This window comes from Entelurus aequoreus, linkage group LG13, assembly GCF_033978785.1.
Source record: "Entelurus aequoreus isolate RoL-2023_Sb linkage group LG13, RoL_Eaeq_v1.1, whole genome shotgun sequence".
Taxonomy (NCBI): Eukaryota; Metazoa; Chordata; class Actinopteri; order Syngnathiformes; family Syngnathidae; genus Entelurus; species Entelurus aequoreus.
Window position 1 is genome coordinate 10,594,798 of NC_084743.1, and position 21,815 is coordinate 10,616,612.

Here is a 21,815-nt window from a genome sequence, read left to right on the forward strand (position 1 = left end):
AGAGCTAGCTTGCGCAGCTAGCGGGGTCAATAACCATGACTTCTGTTTTGTTTGATCAGCCGTTTTACTGCCGCGTTACAGACACCGTTTGGAAACAATTAAGGTATGTAAAAAAACAATTAAAAAATATTTCTGTATAAATAACTCATTTCACAACGTATATATCTGCGGCTTATACCGTATTCTTCGGACTATAAGTCGCAGTTTTTTTCATAGTTTGGCCGGGGGTGCGACTTATACTCGGGAGACATGAAACAAAAACCTCTATGTAGGTCTCACTTAGACCTAGATTTCATACAATGACATCTTTCAGCAAAAATCAACCAAGTTGGCAATTCCCCTTTCAAAACAAAAGTTTCGTAAAAACAGTCACTTTTGCCTTTTTGAGCTGTAATTTGACCCTCTTAACATGCTTCAAAACTCACCATATTTGACAAACACATCAGGACTGGCGAAAATTGCCATCTAATAAAAAAAAAAACCCCACAAAACTCAAAATTGCGCTCTAGCGCCTCCTAGGAAAAAACACAGACAAAACTGCCTGTAACTTCCAGTAAGAATGTCATGGAGACATGAAACAAAAACCTCTATGTAGGTCTCACTTAGACCTAGATGTCATACAATGACATCTTTCAGCAAAAATCAACCAAGTTGGCAATTCCCCTTTCAAAACAAAAGTTTCATAAAAACAGTCACTTTTGCCTCTTTGAGATGTAATTTGACCCTCTTAACATGCTTCAAAACTCTCCATACTAGAGACACACATCAGGACTGGCAAAAATTGCGATCTAATAAAATAACCAAACCCCAAAACTCAAAATTAATCTCTATCGCCCCCTAGGAAGAAAACACAGACAAAACTGCCTGTAACTCCCAGTAGGAATGTCGTAGAGACATGAAACAAAAACCTCTATGTAGGTCTCACTTAGACCTACATTTCATATTTTGACAACCCCCATCAAAAATCAACAGGAAGTTTGCAATTCCCCCTTCAAAATAAAAGTTGGGTTAAAAACAGTCACCTTTTTTGAAACATTATCTCCTCTGAGCACGTTCGTCGTGTCGGCTTCAAACTAGCACAGGAGAGAGATTGAACCCTTCTGATTAAAATTTGACGAAAGAGTTTCAACAGGAAGTTGGCAATTCCCCTTTCAAAACAAAAGTTTCGTAAAAACAGTCACTTTTGCCTCTTTGAGCTGTAATTTGACCCCTTTAACATGCTTCAAAACTCACCAAACTGGACACACACATCAGGACTGGCAAAAATTGCGATCTAATAAAAAACCAAACCCCAAAACCCAAAATTGCGCTCTAGCGCCCCCTAGGAAAAAAACACAGACAAAACTGCCTGTAACTTCCAGTAGGAATGTCGTAGAGACATGAAACAAAAACCTCTATGTAGGTCTCACTTAGACCTACATTTCATATATTGGCAACCCCTAGCAATAATCAACAGGAAGTTTGAAATTCCCCCTTCAAAATAAAAGTTGGGTTAAAAACAGTCACCTTTTTTTGAAACATTATCTCCTCTGAGCGCGTTTGTCGTGTCGGCTTCAAACTGGCACAGGAGAGAGATTGAACCCTTCTGATTAAAATTTGACGAAAGAGTTTCAACAGGAAGTTGGCAATTCCCCTTTCAAAACAAAAGTTTCGTAAAAACAGTCACTTTTGCCTCTTTGAGCTGTAATTTGACCCCCTTAACATGCTTCAAAACTCACCAAACTGGAAACACACATCAGGACTGGCGAAAATTGCGATCTAATAAAAAAAATTAAAAAAAACTCAAAATTGCGCTCTAGTGCCCCCTAGGAAGAAAACACAGACAAAACTGCTCCTAGGAAGAAAACACAGACAAAACTGCCTGTAACTTCCAGGAGGAATGTCGTAGAGACATGAAACAAAAACCTCTATGTAGGTCTCACTTAGACCTACATTTCATATATTGGCAACCCCAAGCAATAATCAACAGGAAGTTTGCAATTCCCCCTTCAAAAAAAAGTTGGGTTAAAAACAGTCACCTTTTTTTAAACATTATCTCCTCTGAGCGCGTTTTTCGTGTCGGCTTCAAACTAGCACAGGAGAGAGATTGAACCCTTCTGATTAAAATTTGACGAAAGAGTTTCAACAGGAAGTTGGCAATTCCCCTTTCAAAACAAAAGTTTCGTAAAAACAGTCACTTTTGCCTCTTTGAGCTGTAATTTGACCCCTTTAACATGCTTCAAAACTCACCAAACTGGACACACACATCAGGACTGGCAAAAATTGCGATCTAATAAAAAACCAAACCCCAAAACCCAAAATTGCGCTCTAGCGCCCCCTAGGAAAAAAACACAGACAAAACTGCCTGTAACTTCCAGTAGGAATGTCGTAGAGACATGAAACAAAAACCTCTATGTAGGTCTCACTTAGACCTACATTTCATATATTGGCAACCCCTAGCAATAATCAACAGGAAGTTTGAAATTCCCCCTTCAAAATAAAAGTTGGGTTAAAAACAGTCACCTTTTTTTGAAACATTATCTCCTCTGAGCGCGTTTGTCGTGTCGGCTTCAAACTAGCACAGGAGAGAGATTGAACCCTTCTGATTAAAATTTGACGAAAGAGTTTCAACAGGAAGTTGGCAATTCCCCTTTCAAAACAAAAGTTTCGTAAAAACAGTCACTTTTGCCTCTTTGAGCTGTAATTTGACCCCCTTAACATGCTTCAAAACTCACCAAACTGGAAACACACATCAGGACTGGCGAAAATTGCGATCTAATAAAAAAAATTACAAAAAAACTCAAAATTGCGCTCTAGTGCCCCCTAGGAAGAAAACACAGACAAAACTGCTCCTAGGAAGAAAACACAGGCAAAACTGCCTGTAACTTCCAGGAGGAATGTCGTAGAGACATGAAACAAAAACCTCTATGTAGGTCTCACTTAGACCTAGATTTCATACAGTAACATCTTTCAGAAAAAATCAACAGGAAGTTGGAAATTCCCCTTTCAAAACAAAATTTTCGTAAAAACCGTCACTTTTGCCTCTTTGAGCTGAAATTTGAACCCCTTAACATGCTTCAAAACTCACCAAACTGGAAACACACATCAGGACTGGCGAAAATTGCGATATAATAAAAAAAAACAACCCAAAACTCAAAATTGCGCTCTAGCGCCCCCAAGGAAGAAAACACAGACAAAACTGCTCCTATGAAGAAAACACAGACAAAACTGCCTGTAACTTCCAGTAGGAATGTCGTAGAGACATGAAACAAAAACCTCTATGTAGGTCTCACTTAGACCTAGATTTCATATATTGACAACCCCTAGCAAAAATCAACAGGAAGTTTGCAATTTCCCCTTCAAAATAAAAGTTTGGTTAAAAACAGTCACCTTTTTTTAAACATTATCTCCTCTGAGCGCGTTTTTCGTGTCGGCTTCAAACTAGCACAGGAGAGAGATTGAACCCTTCTGATTAAAATTTGACGAAAGAGTTTCAACAGGAAGTTGGAAATTCCCCTTTCAAAACAAAAGTTTCGTAAAAACAGTCACTTTTGCCTCTTTGAGCTGTAATTTGACCCCCTTAACATGCTTCAAAACTCACCAAACTGGAAACACACATCAGGACTGGCGAAAATTGCGATCTAATAAATAAAAAAAAAACTCAAAATTGCGCTCTAGCGCCCCCTAGGAAGAAAACACAGACAAAACTGCTCCTAGGAAGAAAACACAGACAAAACTGCCTGTAACTTCCAGTAGGAATGTCGTAGAGACATGAAAAAAAAACCTCTATGTAGGTCTCACTTAGACCTAGATTGCATACAGTAACATCTTTCAGCAAAAATCAACAGGAAGTTGGAAATTCCCCTTTCAAAACAAAATTTTCGTAAAAACAGTCACTTTTGCCTCTTTGAGCTGAAATTTGACCCCCTTAACATGCTTCAAAACTCACCAAACTGGAAACACACATCAGGACTGGCGAAAATTGCGATCTAATAAAAAAAAAAAAAAAAAAACTCAAAATTGCGCTCTAGCGCCCCCAAGGAAGAAAACACAGACAAAACTGCTCCTATGAAGAAAACACAGACAAAACTGCCTGTAACTTCCAGTAGGAGTGTCGTAGAGACATGAAACAAAAACCTCTATGTAGGTCTCACTTAGACCTAGATTTCATATATTGACAACCCCTAGCAAAAATCAACAGGAAGTTTGCAATTCCCCCTTCAAAATAAAAGTTGGGTTAAAAACAGTCACCTTTTTTTAAACATTATCTCCTCTGAGCGCGTTTTTCGTGTCGGCTTCAAACTAGCACAGGAGAGAGATTGAACCCTTCTGATTAAAATTTGACGAAAGAGTTTCAACAGGAAGTTGGCAATTCCCCTTTCAAAACAAAAGTTTCGTAAAAACAGTCACTTTTGCCTCTTTGAGCTGTAATTTGACCCCCTTAACATGCTTCAAAACTCACCAAACTGGAAACACACATCAGGACTGGCAAAAATTGCGATCTAATAAAAAAAAAAAACTCAAAATTGCGCTCTAGCGCCCCCTAGGAAGAAAACACAGACAAAACTGCTCCTAGGAAGAAAACACAGACAAAACTGCCAGTAACTTCCAGTAGGAATGTCGTAGAGACATGAAACAAAAACCTCTATGTAGGTCTTACTTAGACCTAGATTTCATACAGTAACATCTTTCAGCAAAAATCAACAGGAAGTTGGAAATTCCCCTTTCAAAACAAAAGTTTCGTAAAAACAGTCACTTTTGCCTCTTTGAGCTGAAATTTGAACCCCTTAACATGCTTCAAAACTCACCAAACTGGAAACACACATCAGGACTTGCGAAAATTGCGATATAATAAAAAAAAAACAACCCAAAACTCAAAATTGCGCTCTAGCGCCCCCAAGGAAGAAAACACAGACAAAACTGCTCCTATGAAGAAAACACAGACAAAACTGCCTGTAACTTCCAGTAGGAGTGTCGTAGAGACATGAAACAAAAACCTCTATGTAGGTCTCACTTAGACCTAGATTTCATATATTGACAACCCCTAGCAAAAATCAACAGGAAGTTTGCAATTCCCCCTTCAAAATAAAAGTTGGGTTAAAAACAGTCACCTTTTTTTAAACATTATCTCCTCTGAGCGTGTTTTTCGTGTCGGCTTCAAACTAGCACAGGAGAGAGATTGAACCCTTATGATTAAAATTTGACGAAAGAGTTTCAACAGGAAGTTGGCAATTCCCCTTTCAAAACAAAAGTTTCGTAAAAACAGTCACTTTTGCCTCTTTGAGCTGTAATTTGACCCCCTTAACATGCTTCAAAACTCACCAAACTGGAAACACACATCAGGACTGGCGAAAATTGCGATCTAATAAAAAAAAAAACAACTCAAAATTGCGCTCTAGCGCCCCCTAGGAAGAAAACACAGACAAAACTGCTCCTAGGAAGAAAACACAGACAAAACTGCCTGTAACTTCCAGTAGGAATGTCGTAGAGACATGAAACAAAAACCTCTATGTAGGTCTCACTTAGACCTAGATTTCATATATTGACAACCCCTAGTAAAAATCAACAGGAAGTTTGCAATTCCCCCTTCAAAATAAAAGTTGGGTTAAAAACAGTCACCTTTTTTGAAACATTATCTCCTCTGAGCGCATTTGTCGTGTCGGCTTCAAACTAGCACAGGAGAGGGATTGAACCCTTCTGATTAAAATTTGACGAAAGAGTTTTAATTACTGCTCCGGTTTGGATTTTATGTTCCGTCAAAGTCGGTTCCGTCCATCGCTGCTTGCAGCTTTGATTTATTTTAAATTGCCTTTCAAATGTATTTTCTTGGTGTTGGCTTTTATTACCGTAATTTCTGGACTATAAGACGCACCTGACTATAAGCCGCACCAGCTAAATTTAGGGGAAAATACAGATTGCTCCATATATAAGCCGCACCCGAATATAAGCCGCAGGGTTTTGATGTGTAATTAGCGTAGTATATAGGGGTTCCTGCTACCACGGAGGGGATTGTCGGGACAGAGATGACTGTTTGGGAACGCAAAGCGTCCCATTTATTAACAATAAATCTTTCAATCATTCAATTTAACTTTCACATCTTTGACATTGCGAACAGCATTTGTGCAGAGTACAAATAATACAACGGTGCAAAGTAATACAAAGTGCTCGCCTGTACATTATCAAAATAACCAGCCTACCGGTATATGAAAAGTCAGTCTTTAATCATTGTGTCATCGTCTTCCTCCTGCGTACTAAAACCACCGAAATCCTCTTCGTCGGTGTCGGAAGAACAGGCCGTAAATAAGCCGCACCCTTGTTTAAGCCGCAGGGACCAGAACGAGGGGAAAAAGTAGCGGCTTATAGTCCGGAAATTACGGTAAATAAATTTCCCCAGAAAATGCGACTTATACTCCAGTGCGACTTATATATGTTTTTTTCCTTCTTTATTATGCATTTTCGTCCGGCGCGACTTATACTCCGGTGCGGCTTATACTCCGAAAAATACGGTAGTCTGATGAGGCTTATGTACCGCAAAAAGGTGTTTTTCTTCCAAAATTTAGTGGGTGCGGCTTTTATACAGCGCTCTATACTCCGGTTTATATGTAATAACAAAATGTAATATTTGAAGAGGCGATAACGTCACCACAGGCAGCGATACTGCAGTGTCCTTACGTGACGGCGGAATGAAAAGACGGGGATTTGATGGATATGCGGGACAAGAGGCAGAAGAAAAGAGGGGAGAGATTGCTGATGATGAAGTCCTCAAGGTGAATCATCTGTAATTACTCACGTCATCTGGTGACTTGCGCCGATAAGCAGCCCGCCCCGGGACACCAAATGATTTCTCATAATGTGGCGCACCGGGCCCCCGACACACAGTCGTACGGCTACCGGTCCGCCGAGATGCAAACACGCCGCGGTCCGGAGCAAAACGAAAGAGTCCGTCCGGCCCTCCCAGGATGCTCGGCGACAGTCTGAAATGATGAGTGGAATATGCCAATGTGTGTGATCCAGATACGCTCTTATCTGTTCGGGAGGCAGCGAGCGTCCTGGGAGCTTAGCTGGTCCGCTAGACTAAAGACAGTTACAGATTACATTCTTGAGTGCTCTGAAAGCATTCTTCAGCAACAAACCGACACCCCCAGACTCTCTCCGGACGTGCAAATAGAATTAATGGCTAAGTCCTATTTTTCGTGAAAACCAACAGAGAATAGCAGCACGTTGTGTATTTGGCACATCCCGGTGATTGACAACATGCTGCAGAAGTTGAAAAGAAAGTTTCGTCCCACGTCTGCGGGTTTTTTTTTTTTACTTCAGCCAATAACTTTTCTTATTCAGTTCAAACGTTGAACATGAAAAAAAAAGCTTAAACCAATATGATCAAATGGAAATCCAAAGATAATACGTTTTCTACTTGACTTTGATGAATAAAATCGACTTAATGTTCTCCCTCTTGAAATGTTTTAGAGGTTGGCCACCATATAAAGAGTCAATAAAAATTAAAGTGTAATCGTCTTGGAAGTTCCACAAGACTTTTTAGGGCTCGCATGCGGTAACAATTACCCTGGCATCAAACTGGCACGGTTCTGTGTGGACCAACGCCTCTGAAATGGGAAAAATAAACAGCATTTAAAAATCATTTTCAAAATTAACAAGACCTAAGTCAGTTAGGGCAGTGTTTTTCAAACACTAGTGTGCCGTGAGATTAGGGATGATGTTCGGAACCGGTTCTCCCGGTTGTTCGATAAGAAAAGAACCGATTTCATGGCCTTGAATCCCTTTTTGAGAACCGGTTCCCATTATCGAGGCCACTATAGTAAAGAAAAAGAGTTGGTTCTTTACTCGAATCCCTGGGAACGAATCCCGTCCCACAAGAAATGCCCTGTGGGACATCACAGTCCCACAAGAAATGCCCTGTGGGACATCACAGGAAATAACGTAGCTCAGTCTAATGAAACAAAAACCTCTATGTAGGTCTCACTTAGACCTACATTTCATATATTGACAACCCCCAGGAAAAATCAACAGGAAGTTTGCAATTCCCCCTTCAAAATAAAAGTTGGGGTTAAAACAGTCACCTTTTTTTAAACATTATCTCCTCTGAGCGCGTTTGTCGTGTCGGCTTCAAACTAGCACAGGAGAGGGATTGAACCCTTCTGATTATTACATCATTTCCTGTGATGTCCCACAGGGCATTTCTTGTGGGACGGGATTCGTTCCCAGCAACAAAAATAATGGACCGGAAAAAATGCCTCAATGCATGGCTATTCACCTATAGTGATCACAGAGACAGGTTGTTTTTGTGTTACTGTATATATTTGTTTTTCTGAAAAATCCCACTTAATATACTTTGGAAAACAACAGTCAATATATATATATATATATACATATTTTTTAGGGGGGTAACAGTCAATATTTATTTATTTATTTGATTTTTTTCTTATAAAATAAAAGTGAGCTTTTGTTAAACCAAATATTGTGCTTTTTCCATATACAACAACCTATCTGGATTCGACCAGGCCCTATTTTATGTCATTTACATTAACATAATATGCATTTAAAATTTACATAAGCCATCCACACACTTACACTGCAAAAAGTCAGTGTTTGAAAACAAGAAAAAAAAATACAAAAATGAGATGTATTTTATTTGAACTAAGCAAAAGTATCTGCCAATAGAACAAGAACATTTGGCTTCCCAAAACAAGTAAAATTAGCTAACCTCAATAAACCCAAAAATACCTTAAAATAAGTATATTGTCACTAATAACAAGTGCACTTTTCGTGGTAGAAAAAGTTAAAGCTAAAGTTAAAGTACCAATGATTGTCACATACACACTAAGTATGGTGAAATGTGTCCTCTGCATTTGACCCATCACCCTTGTTCACCCCCTGGGAGGTGAGGGGAGCAGTGGGCAGCAGCGGTGGCCACGCCCGGGAATCATTTTTGGTGATTTAACCCCCAATTCCAACCCTTGATGCTGAGTGCCAAGCAGGGAGGTAATGAGTCCCATTTTTATAGTCTTTGGTATGACTCGGCCGGGGTTTGAACTCACAACCTACCCATCTCAGGGCGGACACTCTAATAATAATAATAATAATATATTATTTGTAAAAAGCACTTTACATTGAGTAAACAACCTCAAAGTGCTACAGTGTGTTAAAAAAATAAAATAAAAAAGATAATAAAAAATACATAAAAATAAAAACTGGAACAGCCAAATAGCTAGAACTAGTATTCCTATATCTAAAAAAAAGGCTTTTTAAAAATAAGCGTTTTTAAGCCTTTTTTAAAAGCATCCACAGTCTGTGGTGCCCTCAGGTGGTCAGGGAGAGAGTTCCACAGACTGGGAGCGGCTATCTAACCACTACGGCCACTAAAAAAGAGACCTTTTTGCTCAATATGTTGAAAAATATTCTAAAATGAAGTAAATGCTTGTGCAATTATCGTGACATAATGATATGCGCTCGGCATCATGATTTTTTTTTTCATGCTTGAAGTAAGAAATGATGACTTTAAAAAAGTAGTTTTCTACTTGTGAGTGTTGATGACACAGCTTTGCAACACTAGATATTCTAGTTTCAAGCATGTTTTACTCAATATAGGCCATCAAATCTCAGCAACAAGCTGTATTATCTTACTGAGATCATTTAGGACCAAAACACTTAAAACAAGTAAAACACTCCAACATAAAATCTGCTTATTGAGAAGAATTATCTTGTCAGACAGTCACACATAAGAGATACGTGTAGACTGCAATATGACTCAAGTAAAACAACACCAAAATGTTATATGTTCCATTGAAAATCAAATAACTAGGTTTGCCTTTGGGCCCCAGAATGACTACCGTATTTTACGGACTATAAGGCCCACCTAAAATCCTTTCATTTTCTCAAAACTCAACAGTGTGCCTAAATAACCCGGTGCGCCTAATGTACGGGAAAATGGTGGTTGTGCATACCGACCTCAAAGCTATTTTATTTGGTACACGGTGTAATGATAAGTGTGACCAGTAGATGGCAGTCACACATAAGAGATACATTTAGACTGCAATATGATGGCAGTCACACTTATGAGATACGTTTAGACTGCAATGTGATGGCAGTCACACATGAGAGATATGTGTAGACTTCAATATGATGGCAGTCACACATGAGAGATATGTGTAGACTGCAATATGATGGCTTTCACACATAAGAGATAGGTGTAGGCTGCATCATGATGGCAGTCACACATAAGAGATACGTGTAGACTGCAATATGATGGCAGTCGCACATAAGAGATAAGTGTAGACTCCAATATGATGGCAGTCCCACATAAGAGATACATGCAGACTGCAATATGATGGCAGTCACACATAAGAGATAAGTGTAGACTCCAATATGATAGCAGTCCCACATAAGAGATACATGTAGACTGCAATATGATGGCAGTCGCACATAAGAGATAAGTGTAGACTCCAATATGATGGCAGTCACACATAAGAGATACATGTAGACTGCAATATGATGGCAGTCGCACATAAGAGATATGTGTAGACTGCAATATGATAGCAGTCACACATAAGAGATAGGTGTAGGCTGCATCATGATGGCAGTCGCACATAAGATATACGTGTAGACTACAATGTGATGGCAGTCACACATAAGATATACGTGTAGACTCCAATATGATGGCAGTCACACATAAGAGATACGTGTAGACAGCAATGTGATGGCAGTCACACATAAAATATACATGTAAGCTGCAATATGATGGCAGTCGCACATAAGAGATACGTTTAGACTACAATATGATGGCAGTCAGACATAACAGATACTTGTAGACTGCAATATGATGGCAGTCACACATAAGCGATACGTTTAGACTACAATATGATGGCAGTCAGACATAAGAGATACGTGTAGACTGCAATATGATAGCAGTCACACATAAGAGATACGTGTAGACTGCAATATGATGGCAGCCACACATAAGAGATACGTTTAGACTGCAATATGATAGCAGTCACACATAAGTGATACGTTTAGACTTCAATATGATGGCAGTCACACATGAGAGATATGTGTAGACTGCAGTATGATGGCAGCCACACATAAGAGATACCTTTAGACTTCAATCTGATACCTTTTTTTGTTTGTTTCTTCACATTGAACTCTGGCTGAGAGCTTCACTTCCTGTCCAAATAAGTACGTCCACCTCACTGTGATGTCACAACGTCGCCAGACTGCAAAACCCCGTGAACAGAGGCGTCCAAAACTGACTGCCAGCTCACGCCAAAAGTCACGAATTCTACCATTTGACGCTTTGGCATCATTTAACACGAGTAGTCAACTATTATAAGGAACATTGACACAGGTCCGCTTTAAAATGTGAGAGCGCGGTAAGTGGCGAGGCAGTTCTGGGAAACAGAAGCTGAGGAAACGCCGTTTTGATGGATCTGCTGCAGTTGTCGCGCCTGTGACCCCGCTGACATCTGCGGGGTCACAGTGTAAGATGGCTCCACATTTGTGTGTGTGGACACAACTCCCCGGTCTACCACGTTCAGATGCACAAAGACACTCTTTGCGGATCAAATAGGAATATTTTCCACCTTTAAGCAAAATAGAACACCTCGTGTTTGTGTGTGCTCGGCAGGTGAACTTTCAGTTTCGATACCCTGGGTCAGTGGTCCCCAACCACCGATTGGTAACGGGCCGCACAAGAAATTTAAAAAAAAAAAAAAAAAAAAAAAAATTAAATCAACATAAAAAACACAATATATACATTTTATATCAATATTAGAGATGTCCGATAATATCGGCAGACCGATATTATCGGCAGATAAATGCGTTAAAATGTAATATCTGAAATTATCGGTATCGTTTTTTTTAATTATCAGTATCGTTTTTTTTTGTTTTTTTTAAATTAAATCCACATAAAAAACACAAGATACACTTACAATTAGTGCACCAACCCAAAAAACCTCCCTCCCCCCATTTACACTCATTCACACAAAAGGGTTGTTTCTTTCTGTTATTAATATTCTGCTTCCTACATTATATATCAATATATATCAATACAGTCTGCAAGGGATACAGTCCGTAAGCACACATGATTGTCTGTGCTGCTGCTCCACTAATAATACTAACCTTTAACAGTTAATTTGACACATTTTCATTAATTACTAGTTTCTATGTAACTGTTTTTATATTGTTGTAGTTTATTTTTTATTCAAGAAAATGTTTTTAATTTATTTATCTTATTTTAATAATTTTTTAAAAAAGTACCTTATCTTCACCATACCTGGTTGTCCAAATTAGGCATAATAATGTGTTAATTCCACGACTGTATATATCGGTTGATATCGGTATCGGTTGATATCGGTATCGGTAATTAAAGAGTTGGACAATATCGGCATGTCGGATATCGGCAAAAAGCCATTATCGGACATCCCTAATCAATATAGATCAATACAGTCTGCAGGGATGCAGTCCGTAATCACACATGATTGTATTTCTTTATGAAAAAAAAAAATAATAATAATAATAATAAAAAATCCCCCCCCCCCCCCCCCCCCGGTCCGTGGGACAAATTTTCAAGCGTTGACCGGTCCGCAGCTACAAAAAGGTTGGGGACCACTGCCCTAGGTGGACAAAAGCATGAGAGACAGTTGACCATTCCGGAGATTGCTCTGACCTTTAGATTGCTTGGCACTTAATTGTTCTTACTCCTGTTTTGGAAAATAATTACTCATCGTTTTAAACAGCCTTAGAAAAAAAAGGATCCGGGTGGACTTTGCCCTACAAAAATGGTTGGGTTCTATTAATGTCTCAAATGTAAACATAAAATAAAATAAAAATTAAAAACTGGCTCTTTTGTAAACACAAAAGTGTAAGTCCAAACTGCAGTCGTCTTCATGAGTTCAGATGGAAACTTACCCGTATTGAGATGGTATCCGTTTGAATAGGATGCCATTGATACCACCAATTTGTCACCATCAAGTGGAAAATGCGAGTAATTCAGGTCAACAACCTAGGATTATTTAGTTACATGACCCAGTGCAAACAACCTTCCCTAGTCATGGTGAAAAAAATACTAATCCAACCAACAGGAAATGTCAACAGAACACAACCTGCTCACTGAACTTTCATAAAAATGGTCCAAGCACCATACGAAATTGTAAATCGCACCCATTTATATCCATTGCAAAGCATGATGGGAAAAATGCATTACACTCTCTCCACACTTATCCATGTTTAATATTGCTGATTGATCACAAAACTTTAAGGATGTCGTCGCGGAAGTACACAAGGTAGGACTCAAACTTTCACATACTCTTAATATCCAATTATATTAGTTATTAATTACATATCCATTAATAATTACTAAATTACATTAATACATTTACATAATAGGGACAAGCGGTACAGGATGGATGGATGGATGGATATATATATATATATATATATATATATATATATATATATATATATATATATATATATATATATATATATATATATATATATATATATATATATATATATATATATATATATATATATATATATATATATATATATATATATATATATATATATATATATATATATATATACGTTAGGTCAGGAAAAAACATAAGAGGCTGCAAAAACCTGCAAAACAGGCTTGTAGGGATGATATAGCCTTTTGTGTTTTTTCCTCACCTAACGTATATTCCGCTCTACCCCAGTATCGACCACTGTATAACGGATAAACCACAGAAACCTTGACTATACCTATACATATATATATATATATATATATATATATATATATATATATATATATATATATATATATAGGTTCAAACCCCGGCCGAGTCATACCAAAGACTATACAAATGGGAGCCATTACCTCCCTGCTTGGCACTCAGCATCAAGGGTTGGAATTGGGGGTTAAATCACCAAAATGATTCCCGGGCGTGGCCACAGCTGCTGCCCACTGCTCCCCTCACCTCCCAGGGGGTGATCGAGGGTGATGGGTCGAATGCAGAGAATAATTTTGCCACACCTAGTGACAATCATTGGTACTTTACTATATATATATATATATATATATATATATATATATATATATATATATATATATATATATATATATATATATATATATATATATATATATATATATATATATATATATATATATATACAGGCTAAAAGTTTGGACACACTTTCTCCTCATTTCATGTTTTTTCTTTATTTTCATGACTATTTACATTGTATACATTGTATCAAAAGGTAGTCCTGAAATGGTTGTCACTTCACAAGTGTGCTTGAAGCTCATCAAGAGAATGCTAAGGGTGTGCAAAGCAATCGGAGCCAAGGGTGGCTATTTTTTGTTAAGTATATAACTCCACATGTGTTCATTCATAGTTTTGATGTGACAATCTACAATGTAAATAGTCATGAAAATAAAGAAAACCCATTAAATGAGAAGGTGTGTCCAAACTTTTGGCCAGTCAAAAAGTCTGGACCCCCCTGGTCTAAGTGAACAGTGACCATGCACATCAGTGATTGTTGTTAAATTGGTATAAAGAGTTCACGTTCTGTTTTCCTCCTTAAAGTCCTGACCTGTTACCCCATACGGGCCTGCTTACTGGTCCGTTAACTCCCATTGACCTCACTTTGAAGCCGGTGAACTGGTGAACGGCTGAGACGTGCCTGTTGCCGTCCTTGTAATTTCTTTAGCGGCTCAGGTTACCGCACTCTCCTTTTACTGTCCCTTAAGTCGCTTCACCTACAGCACAGATCAGAGAAACCCGGGGACAAGATCACACCAGACTTTTGGCCCAGCTGGGACCATGGGGGGGCAGGGGTCAGAGGTGGCTCGGACCGGTGTTGGGTCTTAGTGTTGTTATATGTCAATTAGAAGCCTTTGGAAGGGGAGTTTGGCCCACTTGAAGATAAACAAAAGACCTGTTTGCTTGTTGGTTCTAATTATTTAGACATGTTTGGGAAATAAGCTCCTCCACGGTGGGGGCTTTCTTTGCTGGAGTAGGTTTTGCTGAAAGACTGAAGTACTTTGGGTGTGCGCCATGTCTAACACTAAGAACTGTTCAAATATACAACCTTAAAGTCTTTGCAAATTATATTTGACTAGAAAAGCACTCGGGGAGAGCAGACCACAGGCAAACCCTTTCTCCTAAAACAGTTCTTAATCCGGAAGGTGATCAGGATCCCTCCCAGAACGTAATCCTTATCCTATTCCTGAAAGTTTAATCAAAACGTGGCATAACCTTTTGAGCTGTCTGTAGCGGAATGAAAGACACCGAGTGAAGACTCCAGTCCGTCTCCACCAGCCGATGGGTTGAAGTCGGCAGATCACCCGTTATCACAATTCCAAATACAAAACCCCAAACCAAACAGAATACAATGATTTGCAAATCCTTTTCAACCTATATTTGTCATGTTCTGTGGTCTGGATTTTGTTTGGTTATGTTCTGTTCGGTTTAAGACTCCATAGTTCCTGTTTTTGTGCTCTTTTGTTTGTTTTGTCACCATGGCGACTGATTAGTTTCACCTGTCTCATGTGTTGGACTCACGCACCTTTTTTTAATCATGACATTATTATTTAAGCCTGTAGTTGCCAGGTAGTCGGGCTGGCAACATTGATTCTCTTCATGCCATAGTTACTGACGCTCAATTCTTGTTCATAGTTCATGCTGCTCTGCTCACGTCGCAGTAAGTGTTTTTGTTTCATGTCCATAGTCTGTCTAAGTGCGAGTTTTTTTGTTTCCTTAGCCAAGTTGTGCCTCCGCTCTGAGCGCTTTTTGTTTGTACTTTTTTTGAGTAGAAATTAAATCATGTTCCTACCTTCTTCCGATGTCCGGTCAAGTCCGTTTGCATCCCGGGAAAATAATCCATGCAGTAAACTGCGAAAACCCCTCCGTCATGACAGAGGGGTTTTCTCAACTCCGTCATGACAGAGGGGTTTTCTCAACTCCGTCATGACAGAGTGGTTTTCGCAGCTTACTGCAAGGATTATTTTCCCGGGATGCAAACGGACTTGACCGGACATCGGAACTATGAACAAGAATTGAAAATCAGTAACTATGGCATGAATAGAATCAATGTTGCCAGGCCGACTACCTGGCAACTACAGGCTTAAATAATAATGTCATGATTAAAAACAGGTGCGTGAGTCCAACACATGAGACAGGTGAAACTAATCAGTCGCCATGGTGACAAAACAAACAAGAGTGCACAAAAACAGGAACTATGGAGTCTTAAACCGAACAGAACATAACCAAACAAAATCCAGACCATAGAACATGACAATATTCAGTTGATTAGACTGAAAATACACGATATTTAAACTTTTGTTATTATTTGCAGTCCTTATACACACACCATAATAATACTGGTATGTTTAATGCGCGGACAATCCATCAAGCGGTGCGGCTTCATAGCTAACCGAAGTCCTACTAAAAAACATTTTGACAGATATTTCAGCGCCGTGTGTAATGTTATATGTTCTCAATGGAACATTTAAAGTTTTGGTGTTGTTTACTGCCGTATCTCTTATGTGTGACTGCCATCTACTGGTCACACTTATGTACCAAATATAATAGCTTTGAGGTGGGTAAGCACAACCAGAATTATGCCGCTCATTAGGCGTACCGGGTTATAAGACGCACTGTCCATTTTTGAGACAATTAACCTTCCTCTTGTGTTAGCTTTCTGTTACCATCTCTTATGTTAACGGGTCGGTTTTGACCCATGTCTTAAATCAGCTGTAAAATACACTAAAAACAATTATCTATCATCCAATTTGTTTCTCATCTCTTGGTTACCTTGTTAGGCTTCCTTATCCATGAAAATATTGGTTTTAATATTTTTGGTGTGGGCCATTGGGCCTTTTTTTTGTCAGTATACCCCTTGATTTCAATTTAAAAAATTGTAAAATGAACCTCAAGAGAATCGTTTAAATAAATAAAAGGTTGTTGTGTCACCTGACTATAACTGAGGGGTATTAGAACACATCTCTTAAATACATTTGTTTAATTCTGTTTTTCATTTGAATAATTTTAACTACACTACCGTTCAAAAGTTTGAGGTCACCCAAACAATTTTGTGGAATAGCCTTCATTTCTAAGAACAAAAATAGACTGTCGAGTTTCAGATGAAAGTTCTCTTTTTCTGGCCATTTTGAGCGTTTAATTGACCCCACAAATGTGATGCTCCAGAAACTCAATCTGCTCAAAGGAAGGTGAGTTTTGTAGCTTCTGTAACGAGCTAAACTGTTTTCAGATGTGTGAACATGATTGCACAAGGGTTTTCTAATCATCAATTAGCCTTCTGAGCCAATGAGCAAACACATTGTACCATTAGAACACTGGAGTGATAGTTGCTGGAAATGGGCCTCTATACACCTATGTAGATATTGCACCAAAAACCAGACATTTGCAGCTAGAATAGTCATTTACCACATTAGCAATGTATAGAGTGTATTTCTTTAAAGTTAAGACTATTTTAAAGTTATGAAAAGTACAGTGCTTTTCCTTCAAAAATAAGGACATTTCAATGTGACCCCAAACTTTTGAACGGTAGTGGATAGTAACATCTATGGTGTTACGGGTCAATTTGTATGACCTCCTCATCAGACTCATCAGATGTGTCTGTGTCCTCTGGATGATACTCCACATTGTCTTCCTCCTCAGAAACCTGTTCATCTGTATCACTATGCTGCTCTGTGTCCTCTCCCTCATTTTCACCAAAAATATTATCCAGAACTTCTCTCACTGTAAATCTTTTTTTCATTTTTGCATCCTGCAAATTGGAGATGTGCACTCTGCAAGTCACCAACTATATACTGAATTGACCTCACATGTCTGGACATGTCCGTCTTTGTTTGTTTTTATACTGGATAACAAGGTCAAATGAGAATCCCCTAAAGCTCACATGATTGGGAGAGGAGCTGGCTAGCAGTGTATTCAGTTTTGGCTCTAATTATTGCTTTAGAATCTTATTTTTATAACTGTGTCCAAACTGACCCTAACAACACCAAAATCATAATTTCAACCAGAACATTTTATAATTTAGTGGAAAAAAAAAAAGTTTTATTTTGTTGAAATAGAGGTTCCTTACAAAGTCAAAAAGCCTTGATGCAAACAAATAAATGTATGTGGTTCTTTTATGCATTTAAAAACTAAAACGGGTCGGTGCCGACCTTAACACAAGACGGAGGTTAAAGGATTTTAAGTGTCCGGAAAATACGGTACATGTTATGTAGACCACGGGCTAGAAAAAACAACATCCAAATATGACCCCTTTTAAATATTTCTACGTTTCTGTTTGAACCAAGAGAGCTTGGCTACACACCGATGCATCCGAGGTGACAGTGGAGGATAAACACCACCAAGAGTTTCCAGGCCCATTTTTTTTTTATTCGTAGTTTTGGTTGCTCTCTCCTTCCATCGCTCTGTCCTTTCGGGGCTACAGTATTTCTACTTGAGCTAACATCCCCTCCTTATATCCCTTCCCCCCCTCCCCCCAGGCATTCTCTCTCGAGGTCTTTTACAAAGAGATGAAAAGCAAGTGGCTATCCTTAAGCCGGAGAGGTCCTTGATACGCTCTACACACACACCGCGTTATAATGGAGAGCAGGAACCTTCGTAGCTCGTCATTAATTCCTATGGCAGCACCTGCTGTGCATGCCTTTAAACACTTCCCATGAGCCGTGTGTGAATGAATGAATGTGTGTGAGTTTATGTTTCCAGCACTCCTTGTCAAAAAGGGGCCGATAATTTAGTTTCCACTTACCGAACAGTGTCCCTTTCTTTGCGAATCGAGTGCCGCTCATCCAGGCGTCCATCCGTTCTTTGTTTTGCCAGACCGGGACAAAGCCTCCATTGAGACCCAATCATTCTAATAGCTGTCAATTGACCGGCAACCACCCCGGTGTTTTCAGGTGTTTGCCTATTCATCATCCCTCTGATCCGCCGGTGACATTCCTGAAAAGTGCCAAAACCCCAATGCGCATGATCAATGAGTTGTTGAATTCCAAAGGAATGACCCCCGCTTTCTTTGTCTCCTTTCCTCTCTCATCGCTTTCTTCCAGTGGAGGGAAAATGTAAGATAGCCATGAACGTTCCTGGTACACACTGAAATCTCTCAATACTTCCTAGATGCTTCCATTTCGTAGTAGTCTCCGCACGTTTCCATTAGAGGCGTAGGCATAGACGACGACTGCAGTCCTCACTTTGTAGAGCAACCGTTAGTCAAAGGGGTGGAAACAAACACTACGAGATTCTTCTCCTGGAACCCAGATAGTCCTCTCAAATTGCACATTTGGATCAAACGGTCCGTTTTCCAACACGACCACGGTTGATTGTCGAATTGGATTGAATTGAGTTTTCTTCGAGAGATCTGGTAGTGGGATTTTCCACCTTTATTTGTTTAGACTTCAGCATGAATTTGTCTGAATCTAAAACTTTGACATATCAATGCTTACAGGATGGAGTTAACTGTTTTTTCTCTATTATCCTTCCCTACTTTTCCTTATTCTGCTTCCTTTCCCAAATGGCTTTTCTTCGGCCTCCTCACCCTCTAACTCCCTCTGTCTAAAACATGCGATCCTTTCCATCTTTCTCTGCCTTTTCTGCAATCTTTCTGCGGCATTGGCCTCTGCGGCTTTTGCTTCTACTCGCCTTCTCTCCTCTGTCCCTGCCCATGCTTTATCTTCCAGTGGGAGGAGATCAGTGGGGTGGATGAGCATTACACGCCCATCCGGACTTTCCAGGTGTGCAACGTGATGGAGTACAGTCAGAACAACTGGCTCCGCACCAACTGGATCCCCCGTCAGTCGGCCCAGAAGATCTACGTGGAGCTGAAATTCACTCTGAGGGACTGCAACTCCATCCCCTTGGTCCTGGGCACGTGCAAGGAGACCTTCAACCTTCTTTACCAGGAGACCGACGACGACCAAGGCACTCACTTCCGGGAACACCTGTTCACCAAGATCGACACCATCGCCGCGGACGAGAGTTTCACCCAGATGGACCTGGGCGACCGCATCCTGAAACTGAACACCGAGGTGCGCGAGGTGGGCCCCATGACCAAGAAGGGCTTCTACCTGGCTTTCCAGGACGTAGGCGCCTGCGTAGCTTTAGTCTCGGTGAGGGTTTACTTCAAAAAGTGCCCGAACACGGTGAAGAACCTCGCCTCCTTTCCTGACACCGTGCCCGTGGACTCTCAGTCGTTGGTGGAAGTCAAAGGTTCCTGTGTCAATCACTCCAAGGAGGAGGAGCCGCCGCGGATGTACTGCAGCACGGACGGGGAGTGGCTGGTGCCGATTGGAAAGTGCCTGTGCAACCCGGGCTATGAAGAACGAAGCAACACCTGTCAAAGTAAGACCCAGCTTACATCTTACAATGTTTCATTTACATTCCTGGGTTTTATTGAAACGTTTGATGTGGATCCTCTCACACCTCATACTTGTCAGCCCAGAACCTTCAGAACATCAAATGTCCACTCTCTATGCAGGCATGTGTGTTTTTAAGTGCATGCATGTGCATCCTGCGTGTGTAAGCCTGCAAAAGAACCCCACAAACCCAAAAGTGGGGGTGGGCGAATCGGCAGTCCCACATTTATTTTTCCGTACGCGTGTGATGTGTTATCCAGGTCTTGGCTGGAGTGTTCAGCACCCGGTAGTTTAATGGTAAGCTTCTCCGCATCACGTCGTTAACTCGGGGAAGATCTGAGCCTAAGGATGCACGGATGGAAGTGATAACACGGAATAAAGAAGAGGGTCAGAGAGTGGATGGTGAAAAATGAAATAGTTGCGGTGGTACGCGTGGGTGTTGGTGGAGACAAGGGTGAGTCGGCATTAAATCAAGTCTGTGGGTGCTCACTTTCAAATGTATTGGCGGAGGTTTTCAAAGGTTTTCTGGCCAGCTAACTGTGGTTGCAGGTCTGCTAACATCATCATCACACATGTTTTGCAACCAACTGATATGAGTTGTTGTATAATGTGTAGGTGTGTAATTGTTTGGTTGTCAAATGTTAAGGAGGTATTTTTAAATAAGTGTAATTGTTTTATTGTCAAATGTTAAGGTGGCATTTTTAAATAAGTGTATAATGTTTGGTTGTCAAATGTTAAGGAGGTATTATTAAATATGTGTAATTGTTTTGTTGTCAAATGTTAAGGTGATATTTTTAAATAAGTGTATGATTGTTTGGTTGTCAAATATTAAGGTGGTATTATTGAATAAGTATAATTGTTTTGTTGTCAACTGTTGAGGTGGTATTATTAAATAAATGTATAATTGTTTTGTTGTAAAATGTTAAGGTAGTATTATTAAATAGGTGTAGAATTATTTGGTTGTCAAATGTAAAGGTGGTATTAATAAATAAGTGTAGAATTGTTTTGTTGTCAAATGTTAAGGTGGTATTATTAAATACATGTATAATTGTTTGGTCGTCAAATGTTAAGGTGGTATTACTAAATAGGTGTATAATTGTTTGGTTGTCAAATGTTAAGGTGGTATTAATAAATAAGTGTATAATTGTTTTGTTGTCAAATGTTAAGGTGGTATTATTAAATAAGTGTATAATTGTTTTGTTGTCAAATGTTAAGGTGGTATTATTAAATATGTGCATAATTGTTTGGTTGTCAAATGTTAAGGTGGTATTAAATACATGTTTAATTGTTTGGCTGTCAAATGTTAAGGTGGTATTATTAAATAAGTGTATAATTGTTTTTTTGTCAAATGTTAAGGCAGTAATATTAAATAGGTTTATAATTGTTTGGTCGTCAAATGTTAAGGTGGTATTTTTAAATAAGTGTATACTTGTTTTGTTGTCAAATG

At 39.3% G+C, this 21,815-nt stretch overlaps 1 protein-coding gene across 1 annotated transcript in view; it reads left to right on the forward strand.

Moving 5' to 3' along the window:
• The window catches only part of LOC133663173 (ephrin type-A receptor 3-like), an 843,338-nt gene that overhangs the window by 4,974 nt on the left and 816,549 nt on the right, over positions 1 to 21,815 (forward strand). Inside the window, exon 2 of the mRNA XM_062067453.1 lies at positions 19,694 to 20,354. Within this exon, the coding sequence (XP_061923437.1) occupies positions 19,694 to 20,354 (661 nt within the window). The remainder of the gene's footprint in view (positions 1 to 19,693; positions 20,355 to 21,815) is intronic.